This window comes from Alosa alosa, chromosome 15 (genome assembly GCF_017589495.1).
Source record: "Alosa alosa isolate M-15738 ecotype Scorff River chromosome 15, AALO_Geno_1.1, whole genome shotgun sequence".
NCBI lineage: Eukaryota > Metazoa > Chordata > Actinopteri > Clupeiformes > Clupeidae > Alosa > Alosa alosa.
This window is the reverse complement of record NC_063203.1, coordinates 9,070,935-9,080,991: the sequence shown is the minus strand read 5'-3', so window position 1 is coordinate 9,080,991 and position 10,057 is coordinate 9,070,935. Positions and strand designations below refer to the sequence as shown.

Genomic DNA, 10,057 nt, shown 5'->3' with positions numbered 1-10,057 from the left:
GCCTTCCATGGCGAAACTGGTATTATGACACCTGTCGGGCTGTGGCTAGTAATTTAGCATGCTAATTCAGGTTGATATCTCTGCAGCACTATACCTTGTCATTTTTTTAATGAAATCATCACCCTTATTTCTTCTCATTCTTTTGATGCGTGTAGCTCATTTTTTGGATATTTTTACCTCAATTCTTACACATGGCACCTTTAAATGTCAGGGCCCTCGGAAGTCTACCAATGAAGTGTGGAGATACATTGAGCCTCGTAAATGGTGTAAAACAGTGATTTATTTGCATGGCTAGCCCGATGCTGAAGCACCACCATTGAAAAAGCTGTTGGTAGCATCGGCTAACTAACGCCAGATTTTGGAGTGCAGGGGACAAGCCGAGATGGGCTATGAGACATACGTTCACACTCGGTATCATGTTTCAACACACTTTAGGTCAAAGTCAAAGTCAAAAGTCAAAGTCAAAGTCTGCTTTTTTGTCAATTTCTTCACATGTCAAGACATACAAAGAGATCGAAATTGCGTTTCCTACTATCCCACGGTGGAGACAAGACATATTTTACCAATTAGGTCCACAGACAAACATAACATTCAAGTAATCAATATAAAAAGTAAAAATAAGAAGGCACATACAATGAAGAAATAAGAGCAGCAAAATTTGGTAGAAATTGTGCAATTGTGCATACAGTAGACAGTCAATATAATAGTGCAAAAGTCAGGCCAATAAATGGCTGAGGTAGTTTTGTTTGACCTAAGTATGCAAGTGGCATAGTGGTGCAAGTTATGTAAGAGCAGCAGAAGTGTGTTCAGAAGTGTTCAGGACAACAGGACAACAACAACAACAAGTTGCAAGTGTGCAAGTGTACAAGTGGAGTAGTGCAAGTGGAGTAGTGCAAGGCAGCCATTTTGGGTCTAAAAGTCCAGGATGTTATGTAGCTGAGGGTGGAGGGGGGGGAGAGTTCAGGATCCCAACAGCCTGGTGTATGAAGCTGTTGGTGAGTCTGGTGGTGCGGGGAGCGCAGGCTTCTGTACCTCTTCCCAGAGGGCAGTAGATCAAACAAATTGTGGCGGGGTGACTTGCATCACTCACAAATTTTGGTCGCCTTGCTTCTTGGTGAGGTGGGAGGTGTAAATGTCCTTCAGGGAGGGGAGAGAAGCACCAATAATCCTTCCAGCTGTGTTCACTATGCGCTGCAGGGCTTTCCTGTTGTATTCAGTGCAGCTTCCGCCCCACACAGCGATACAGCTGGAGAGGATGCTCTCAATGGTGCCTCGGTAGAATGTGGTCATGATGGCTGGTGGAGCACTTGCTCGCCTGAGTTTCCACCCAGGAAGTACAGGCGAGCTTTCTTCGCCAGTGATGCAGTGTTGGTGGTCCAGGAGAGGTCTTCACTGATGTGCACCCCCAGGAATTTGGTGCTATAGGGTACCAGGTCAATATCACACCGGAATTCTCCTTTAACTTTTGATTCGCTCACAGAATCCTGGCTCTGAGCCAAAATGCGAGGGGTGGGGCCTGACGTGAGCTGTTGTTGTTGGATCAGTCAAGTGTCAATATGGAAATGTAACCAATAGGCAGCTGATTGTCCTTCCTTTGGGCCGATCGTTGGCCAAAATTATTTAATTATATATAGCCTATTCTATCGCCACAAAAGGTGCGTCGGCCTACCGGGAAAATGCCCGGTATGCCAGATGGCCAGTCCGCCCATGACACTGGGCTTTCAAATTGCATTTCAATTTTATATACAATGATAAAAGACATGTCTCTGACCAATAAAATGATTGGTAGAAGTGGGTGTGGCCTTTGACCAAAGGCTGGAGCAACCCTTTCAGGAAGCAACACTGCATGGATCAGAGCGCCAACAATAGGTAAGAACAATATCAAGTTTTAACATGTTTAAACTGAAATAAATGTATAAACAAAATATATATATGTGCATAAATATGTAAAGAAGTTTTCATTTATTTACAAAAACAGGGTTTTTTTGTCTGTTGCAACAGTATGCAGTTAGACCACTTTTGTTTAAAGCCATTATTCAAAAGCAGTGGTTCTCAATTCCGGTCTCATGGACCCCCTATCCTGCATGTTTCAGATGCCCCCTGCTCCAACACACCTGATACAAATAATCAGCTTATTATCAAACAGCTGCAGCATTTGATAGCAGTTTTGAGGGCATTGAGTGATGATGGCTACAGTTGAGAAATACAATACACTAACATGAACTTGCACAAAATGTGTGGCCATTTGTGTGTGCAACTTTTTGCATAACTTGCTTTGTCCCAATTTCCCAATTTCACTACACAACTACATAGAGAAAACCTTGACGTTTTTACCCTTGTGGCGTAAATTTTTTGGGTCATAAAAATAAAATAGAAAAAAAATAAAAAGTCATGCCATAGGTTTAAGTTAGAGACATTGAACATTGTAACCAGGAACCCTACCCTGCAGCGGGTAGGCCTGTCACGGTTTATGCAAACCCTCCCATTCATTATCCCAATATAGGCCAACAGAATGCTGAATCATGTTGTATCAGCGTTAGACACAAGCAAGTCCAGCGAGTTAAGTAAGTAGCCTATAAGGACCGGAGAATAGCCGGTCTGCTATCGGACCGGCTTCTGTCAGCCAGAAGAAAGGTAGACGTAGCCTATTATTATTATTTTGTTGTGTTTAAAAATGAGTAGGGGGCTAACCTGGGTCATACAATTGCATAGCCCATGTGTGCAGGCAGATGTGCCTTCATCAGAACACCGTGCAGTAGTAGCCTAAATGTTCTGGTCGACCCGCCAAGCCGCCGTTGTTATTACAAATAATTTTACCGAATCTGTATTTTTCCACCATTTATGATAGGCTACTAATATGATTGTTCACTGATGCATTGCTACTTGTTCGTGATAACGTCTAACTGAAATTATGGTGCCTCTGACTTCGGCTACTTAGGCTACTAGATGCTTGAACGCAACCCAAATAATCTTGCGTAGCTTTATCCTGTTGGCAGTAGTGGATGCTTCGTGCTTCAGTCGTTGCCAAACGATGGACCCTCGAGCAATGGTTGTCCGATTGATTTGTAAGAGCGCCTTTCAAGTTGCGAACATCAAAGCCTTCGCGGCTGTTCGAGCGTCCAGGTGTAATAGTTACGTTACATCATTTCGAAGCTATAACGTTGCAGCTGGTAGACCTACTTTATATCGGTTAAGTAAACTCTGGTTCACCCGGACATTGGGATCCTATAGTACTCTTCAGCCAGGTATGCAGGTTTGTAGATAGACATGTTTTTTATGCCGTGTGCTGTTCTGCATTTCTTAAATGTATCTTGTGATGGTTTGCAGATAAAGGAAAAATGGCCAACTCAAATGACTCGACGGAGATCACGGAAGTGGTGTGTCTGGAGTCAGACCTGCAGGATGGACAGTATGTCATGATCCCTCATGGTTGTCTGTGTGTAGTGTATGCATGTTAAACTGAAAGAAAAGTGAAGAATACACATTTGTTTCTCTTTTCTCTCACAGGATGAAAGAAGTCGAAGTGGACAAGCATAAAATTCTGTTGGTCAAGAGCAAGGGCCAGTTCAGTGCAGTTGGCAGCCGTTGCTCTCACTATGGAGCTCCACTTATCATGGGTAGCCATAATTTAAATCCTGCAGTGTTTGTTTTTGACCATACTGTAGGCTAATACAAATATTTGGAGTATGCTCAGGGCTTGGCAGTGATTAATTATGGTGAATGGGTTACAGGTCAGCACCAAAAGATTGGGCTTTATAGTGTTTGCTCTAACAATGTGACCACATAGGAGGCTTATGATTTGATAAAGCTCATCTCGCAGTCTAACCATATAGTTTGGACTAGTTTATACTATTGTTCATCTCACCTTATGTCTGGATAAACAATTACAGGGCAAATGTCAGGTTAAAAAAATCATTAATATTAATTAATGTGTGCACAAATAAATGAAGATATACATATTTTCAAAAGTATTAGGCCTACTCTAAATGCACTACGACAACATTTACAGCCAACAGTTCAAAACACAAATGAGGGATGATGTCATAAGAGGGAGTCATGCCAAGAAAGTACTTAAATATTAAATGTAAATATATATAAGTATATGCAAATATGGAGGGTTTTGAGGCTCTTATGCTCTTTAATGCTCTATAATGCTCTTTAAGATATCAATGCTTTTGGACATTAATATTGTATAAAATGCTCTTTTTGTTCAATAACAATGCAATACTTTGCACACTCTGGGTTCAAGAGAAAAAAAGAAGGTCTATGAAGGTCTATATTGAGAGGCAGGCTCTGTAAGGGACCCATTGGAGGATATAATTGCACACTCTCTTTGACGTTTGCATATATTATTTACTTATTTAAGCATTTTTCTATACCAAGGAGCAATCATATGAGGAAGTGAGCAATCACAGTTGCTACAGTGTTCATTTGTAAAATCTTTGCAGGGACTCTGTTGGGGGACAGAGTGAGATGTCCTATTCATGCAGCTTGCTTCAATGTGAAGACTGGAGATATTGAAGAATATCCTGGCCTTGACTGTCTACCCACTTACAAGGTATACTACCCGAAATCACCAGAGCACAAGCATGGATTATATAGCTCATAGAATGAATGACAAAAAGTGAGAAAAATAATTACTTGATGAATCAATAAATGATGTTCATATCAATTTGTTTATGTTTATATATTCTTCTTTTTTTCAAATAGGTAAAAATTGAGGATGGCAAAATATATGTCACTTTAAACACAAAGGTAAGTTCATGACTAAAACGTATTAGTCTTATCAGAAGTTATAAGGTTAAGAACCACTGGTGTTGAGCAAAAGGGTTTGCAAAATTGAACTTTGCAAAATGGAACTTCATGGAGTCATTGCTGTATAACTTAATGTGTTTGTGTGTGTGTCCCCTCTCCATGTTCTCAGGCAACCAAGCGCGTGAAAGAGATGTCCCACAGAGCACCTGAGGTCTGTCACACAGTGATGTTGATTGGAGGAGGTGAGTGGGCGATATCCTGTATGTATGTGAGTGTGTGGGGGGGTCACTGAGACACCTATTCATTGGATTAGAACAGGGAACGAGTCAGTACGAGGGTGTAGGGTCGTTTGCACTGCAGGACAGTTACATACAAATATTTAGAAGCATCTTAAATTGTGAAATTATGCCAACAACAGACTGGTCTCCATCATAGGTCCTGCCTCTCTGGTTTGTGCTGAGACCCTCAGACAGAATAACTACAGTGGGAGAATCATCATTGTCACCAAAGACAACCTGCCACCCTTTGACAAGCCCAAGCTGAGTAAGGTAAAACCTGTGGCCACATGAAACATGGATTTCCACATATCGTTTCCAAGAGTAAATGAGAAAGAAACTGGTTGGTTTGCCTGGAAGGTATCAATGTCTGTATATTTGTTCTCAGGCTATGAATATCGAAAGAGAAAAAATCCTCCTGCGACCAAAAGAGTTCTTCCAGCAGCATGACATCGAGATGTGGATGGAAAAAGCGGTAAGCCACCAAAGCTCTTATATTCAAGTATTTAGGCTTAGATCTTCAAGTTCTTGGTCAATAAACCACTGTAGGACATGTGGAGTGCATCAGGTGGAGTGCATATCAGGTTTTTTTCCCTGTTTTTTTTTTTTTTGTAACAGGTGCTTTCTGTGAACACTGAGGCAAAGACAGTGACTATGGATGACAACACAGTGCAGCAATACAACCAGCTGCTGATAGCCACTGGCTGCAGGTCAGTGTTTAAACAGGATCTCACTCGACAATATGCACTGTATTAAGGAGATTCAGTACGAAGATAGCTTACCCCTGTGTGTGCTCCTCAGAGCAAGGCGAATGGCATGTCCTGGGGCAGACCTGGAGAATGTGAGACTACTGGAGAGCTTTAATGATGCTCAAGACATACATAACTTGTGTGCTGGCAAGAAGACTGTCGTAGTGGGGACCTCATTCATAGGTAAAAGCAGATGTTACTTAATACTTAATACTTTATACTTAATACTTGACCAATGGCTGTAACCCTATTACTTCAACCTATTCTTGCACTGATATTGTTTTTTATATTACTTTGTCTACATTATTCTCTTATATGTCCATATTTATTTTATGCTGGTCTCTAGACGTTATTCTTGTACTGTTGCACTTACTTATTTGCACCATCACACTCACTCTCATAGAGCACCTTACCATACATACAGAATTACAGGCTCAGTCCCTGCCCTGTCACTGCAAGCGCCTCACGCTTGATCATCCTTAAGCACACTATGTGGATATTTGATTTAGTTTATTTAGTATAGTATTTTGTATTTTAGTATTTTTTTAATCTTCTACTGTCTCTATTGTGCAGTGGAGTTTTTTTATATTTATATACCGGTACTTATATTACTTTTTCTGCTGTAAGTGCATGTTGTGTGTGATGTCTAAATGCCACTGAGACCTTGCATTTCCCATTGGGGATCAATTACTATCTATCTGTCTATCCATCTATCTATCTATCTATCTATCTATGTTAGTTATTTGTCTAGACAATTACTCTGTATTGGGTTTTGTGCATTTTTATTAGTTTAAGGCATTTTATTTAATTGTACTACTTGTAGCCATGCTTACGTGTTTGCTTGTTGTGTAGGCATGGAGGTGGCAGCCTATTTGTCAGATAAAGCTGCCAGCGTGTCTGTTATTGGAAGGTCTGAATATCCGTACCAGTTGTCGCTGGGACCAGAGATTGGCAAAATGACCATGCGGGTAAGAAACTCTGTTGTATTCTTGTAGTGTTGGCTTTTAGAATAGATTTGACTGAAAATTGGCATAATGGTTACTATCAGTTCAATGAATTACCTTTTTTTTCCCATGAAAGATGTTGGAGGAGAAAAATGTGAAGTTCTACATGAATGACAATGTTGCTGAGATATTGGGAGAGAATGGAATGGTAACAGAACGTTGTTGCAAACATTGCTTGCCATAATACAATCAAACATCATATATTTTTAGGCAGACAGTCAGGCAGTAATAATATATTGTGAAATATATTAATAGGTCAAAGAAGTTCTGTTGCAAAATGGAGGACGCCTAGAGGCAGATGCTGTGGTCTTTGGAATAGGTATAGTACAGTCCCTGATTATTTAGTATGTGTCTATTTGGAGTATAGTGCCATAAAAATAGGCTATGGTCTTAATGGTCTTCAGCATCACCTTACTGGCATGGTGTGTCATATGGTTGTTATTTTTACCTGTCTGTAATAATGTAGTAATGCATTGTAAGCTGTTGTGCATTTTTCTTAGGTGTCTTGCCCAATTCAGATTTTCTAAAAGGAAGCAAGATCAAAACGGACCAAAGAAATAACATCATTGTTGATAAGGTGAGCCTTAATTTAATTCAGAGAAGTGTCTAAAGTGTTGGCTGTTTGTAAGTGGATTTGAGTTTTGAACATTATTATCCTCTCCCAGTGCATGAGGACCAATGTCCCAGATGTGTTCTCTGCCGGAGATGTGGTGTCGTTCCCTCTAGGTGTTCGTGGAGATGAGTTGGTCAACATTGGACACTGGCAGCTGGCACATGCTCATGGTAACGAACAACCACCGACCTCAGCCAGCGTTGATTTATAGTCAGCTAATGGGCTTGGTGGTGATGATCTGTGTTTTTATTACGCATTAATGACAGGCAGGATAGCAGCACTAGCCATGGTCAACAAACCAACTGAAATCAACTCTGTCCCTTTTTTCTGGACTGCGCTTTTGGGAAAGAGCATTCGATGCACAGGTGATCTTCAAAGTAGCTAGTAGCACTGCAGAGTACAATATCACTATATACTTGTTAGACCAATTCCTTCTGTATGTTTTGTTTTATATTTCTATAGGCTATGGGCATGGGTATACTGACATTGTGTTCAAAGGCAAAGTGGAGGAAAGGAAATTTCTAGCCTTCTACATGAAGTAAGACTTCACAACATGTGCACTATCATGAGTAAGGTAATCATCAAGGCTTAACATTTCACTGCTGCAGGTATCTCTCTCAGCCTCAATTGTTTTCAAATCTACAGGGACAATATCATGGTGGCAGCAGCCAGTCTGAACTTTGACTCCGCAGTCGGTCTCTTGTCCGAAATGATGGCAACTGGCAAAGTCATAACCAGAGCTCAGATTGAGTAAGTTTTGAATGAATTGAGTGTGTAAGTGCCCACACCCATACTGTAGGGCTCTGCCATATCCTATTACATAGTGATAACTCTTTCCAATTATATGAATTTCAACTATATCAATGTTTTTGGAGATGTGCAAGGCTAAAAATAGCTCTGCCATTCATCAATCGGGATTAAAAATCTACATTAAATATGTTCTGAACGTCTGCAAGCTCGGATGCAACGTGACGGTTCATTTAAACTTCGGCGAATTAATATACAAGTGTGATACAGCCAAAAAAAATGGATCTACTTCATAGGTGTGCAAATAACGTACGGTTAATGGTCGTTCTAAATTACGTAGGACAATGGGAAATTCAACCAAGCAGTGGAATAATACACAATATTCAACTTCGCCTTGTGAAATATTGTATGGATCTTAATGTTTTCTTTTGCCGTAGATCTGATGACCTGAGTTGGTTGCAGCTGCCATAGCCTCTTCTGTGCCCACTCCTCTGCTGGAATGGAAGTCGTCTTAGTGTGGACATCATCTCTCTTCTTTTTACTCAAGTGTCACATACAATAAATACTGTAACTTCTGTATTTCATACTTTTGGCCAACGTTTGTATTTCCTTCTTCAGGCTATTGCAAGTGTAACAAATTTGGTTAATGGGCTTGACATTCTCAAGTAATGTTCCGTGTTTTATAGTGTGTATTTAATGTCTTTGAATAGGATATGAAACACACAAAGCCTGTTTAAATGAATTACCATTGCATTTACTTACTATGGTTTACTGTAGCAGAAACAAATGAAGTAATTTAATTTCATCAATGCAACAGGTGGCTAAAGCAAAGTCCTTTTAGGCAAGTCTCTCCACTCGGCGGGCATATTGTAACTCATTTTGGGCACTTATCGGCATCTATTTCTGGCAAAACTGTGCGTGTGTAAGGCTTCACGAATCACGACACACCAACCTCGCTCCAGCTGCGAGATCACAACACACGATTGGCACAATGTATTCACATGTCAACTTTCGGCGGCGGAAGGGGCGGAATATGTATAGACGACTGCCTTATTTGCGTTATGAACTATACATTTCTATGGGAGATAGAAATCCCCTAAATAGAAATTTAGCCTCATCTCTGGCTAAAGTCAGTAATTGTGCCTTGTATTGTATTGATGCCTTTTTGTGTCTTTATATACAAGTCACTATATGGAGTTCTCTAAATGACATGCTTTGGTTTAAGCACATGTATCTAGACAAACTTGAAATCATCTCAGGAAAGAACATTGGAATAAAGGAGGGGATTTGCTCAGGTTTTACAAATGACAGATTGGCAAACATTCAGATTACTCCCGAAGGCATGACATGCTTTTGCCAGGAGGGGGTTGTAGCTCTGATGTGACATGCAGTTAAATTTGATTGATGGTGTATGCCAGTGTTCTTCAAACATTCCTTTTTGAACGGTTTAAGTTTCATATTGCAGTGCTTTCTAGTGGCTGTCATAATACCCAATGGCCATTGTCTAGACTCTAAGGGATGGATGACTAGACTGTGGCTTAATGCATGCATGCTTTAATAACAATGTGATTCACAAGTTGCCTTAAATAATGTTCTATATTGTGGTCTATATTGTGGTATTGTATATATTGTGGTTCATCCTGCATCCTGTAGGCCTATAGATTCTGTTTTTTTTTTATATAAACACCAGCAGTGTACAGTAGCCGATTATGGAATACTGTGTGCTGTTAACACAATAATAATTGCTATTTCTAACATTTTGATCAAGATATCACTTTCCCCCCCTGCTGCCAGACTTCCTATGACACTTTTATGTTTTATGACTCTTGTACGTTGTTGATGGGTTTATTTAATTTTATTTAAAATAAATAATATTTCCATCATCCATTATCATTGTCTGATTTGTTATTTTTT

The 10,057-nt window shown here is 40.1% G+C and overlaps 1 protein-coding gene across 5 annotated transcripts; it reads left to right on the top strand.

The window, feature by feature from the left end:
- The first annotated feature begins 1,745 nt into the window (after positions 1–1,745).
- Positions 1,746–10,033, top strand: aifm4 (apoptosis inducing factor mitochondria associated 4). 5 transcript variants are annotated; one of them, XM_048263840.1, is made up of 20 exons: positions 2,614–2,634; positions 2,939–3,245; positions 3,328–3,409; positions 3,508–3,617; positions 4,449–4,558; positions 4,711–4,755; positions 4,925–4,997; positions 5,191–5,303; positions 5,419–5,505; positions 5,649–5,740; positions 5,832–5,962; positions 6,632–6,747; positions 6,860–6,931; positions 7,039–7,102; positions 7,284–7,360; positions 7,449–7,566; positions 7,663–7,761; positions 7,859–7,934; positions 8,042–8,146; positions 8,581–10,033. In XM_048263840.1, the coding sequence occupies exons 2-20, from the start codon at positions 3,032–3,034 to the stop codon at positions 8,612–8,614; spliced, it is 1,818 nt and encodes a 605-aa protein (XP_048119797.1). In that variant the 5' UTR covers positions 2,614–2,634; positions 2,939–3,031; the 3' UTR covers positions 8,615–10,033. The 5 variants fall into 5 exon arrangements, with proteins under 5 accessions (XP_048119800.1, XP_048119798.1, XP_048119799.1 ...); XM_048263843.1 differs by lacking the exons at positions 2,614–2,634; positions 2,939–3,245 and adding an exon at positions 1,746–1,869; XM_048263841.1 differs by lacking the exons at positions 2,614–2,634; positions 2,939–3,245 and adding an exon at positions 2,507–2,564.
- The last annotated feature ends 24 nt before the right edge of the window (positions 10,034–10,057 follow it).

What these genes read in the sequence shown, in the direction of transcription:
- aifm4 (XM_048263840.1), top strand. Translation starts at nt 3,032, where the DNA reads ATGGACCCTCGAGCAATGGTTGTCCGATTGATTTGTAAGAGCGCCTTT. An exon ending in TGGAGCTCCACTTATCATGG is followed by an intron (nt 3,618 to 4,448) that starts GTAGCCATAATT and finishes AAATCTTTGCAG; the next exon opens with GGACTCTGTTGGGGGACAGA. An exon ending in GCAGCTGGCACATGCTCATG is followed by an intron (nt 7,567 to 7,662) that starts GTAACGAACAAC and finishes CATTAATGACAG; the next exon opens with GCAGGATAGCAGCACTAGCC.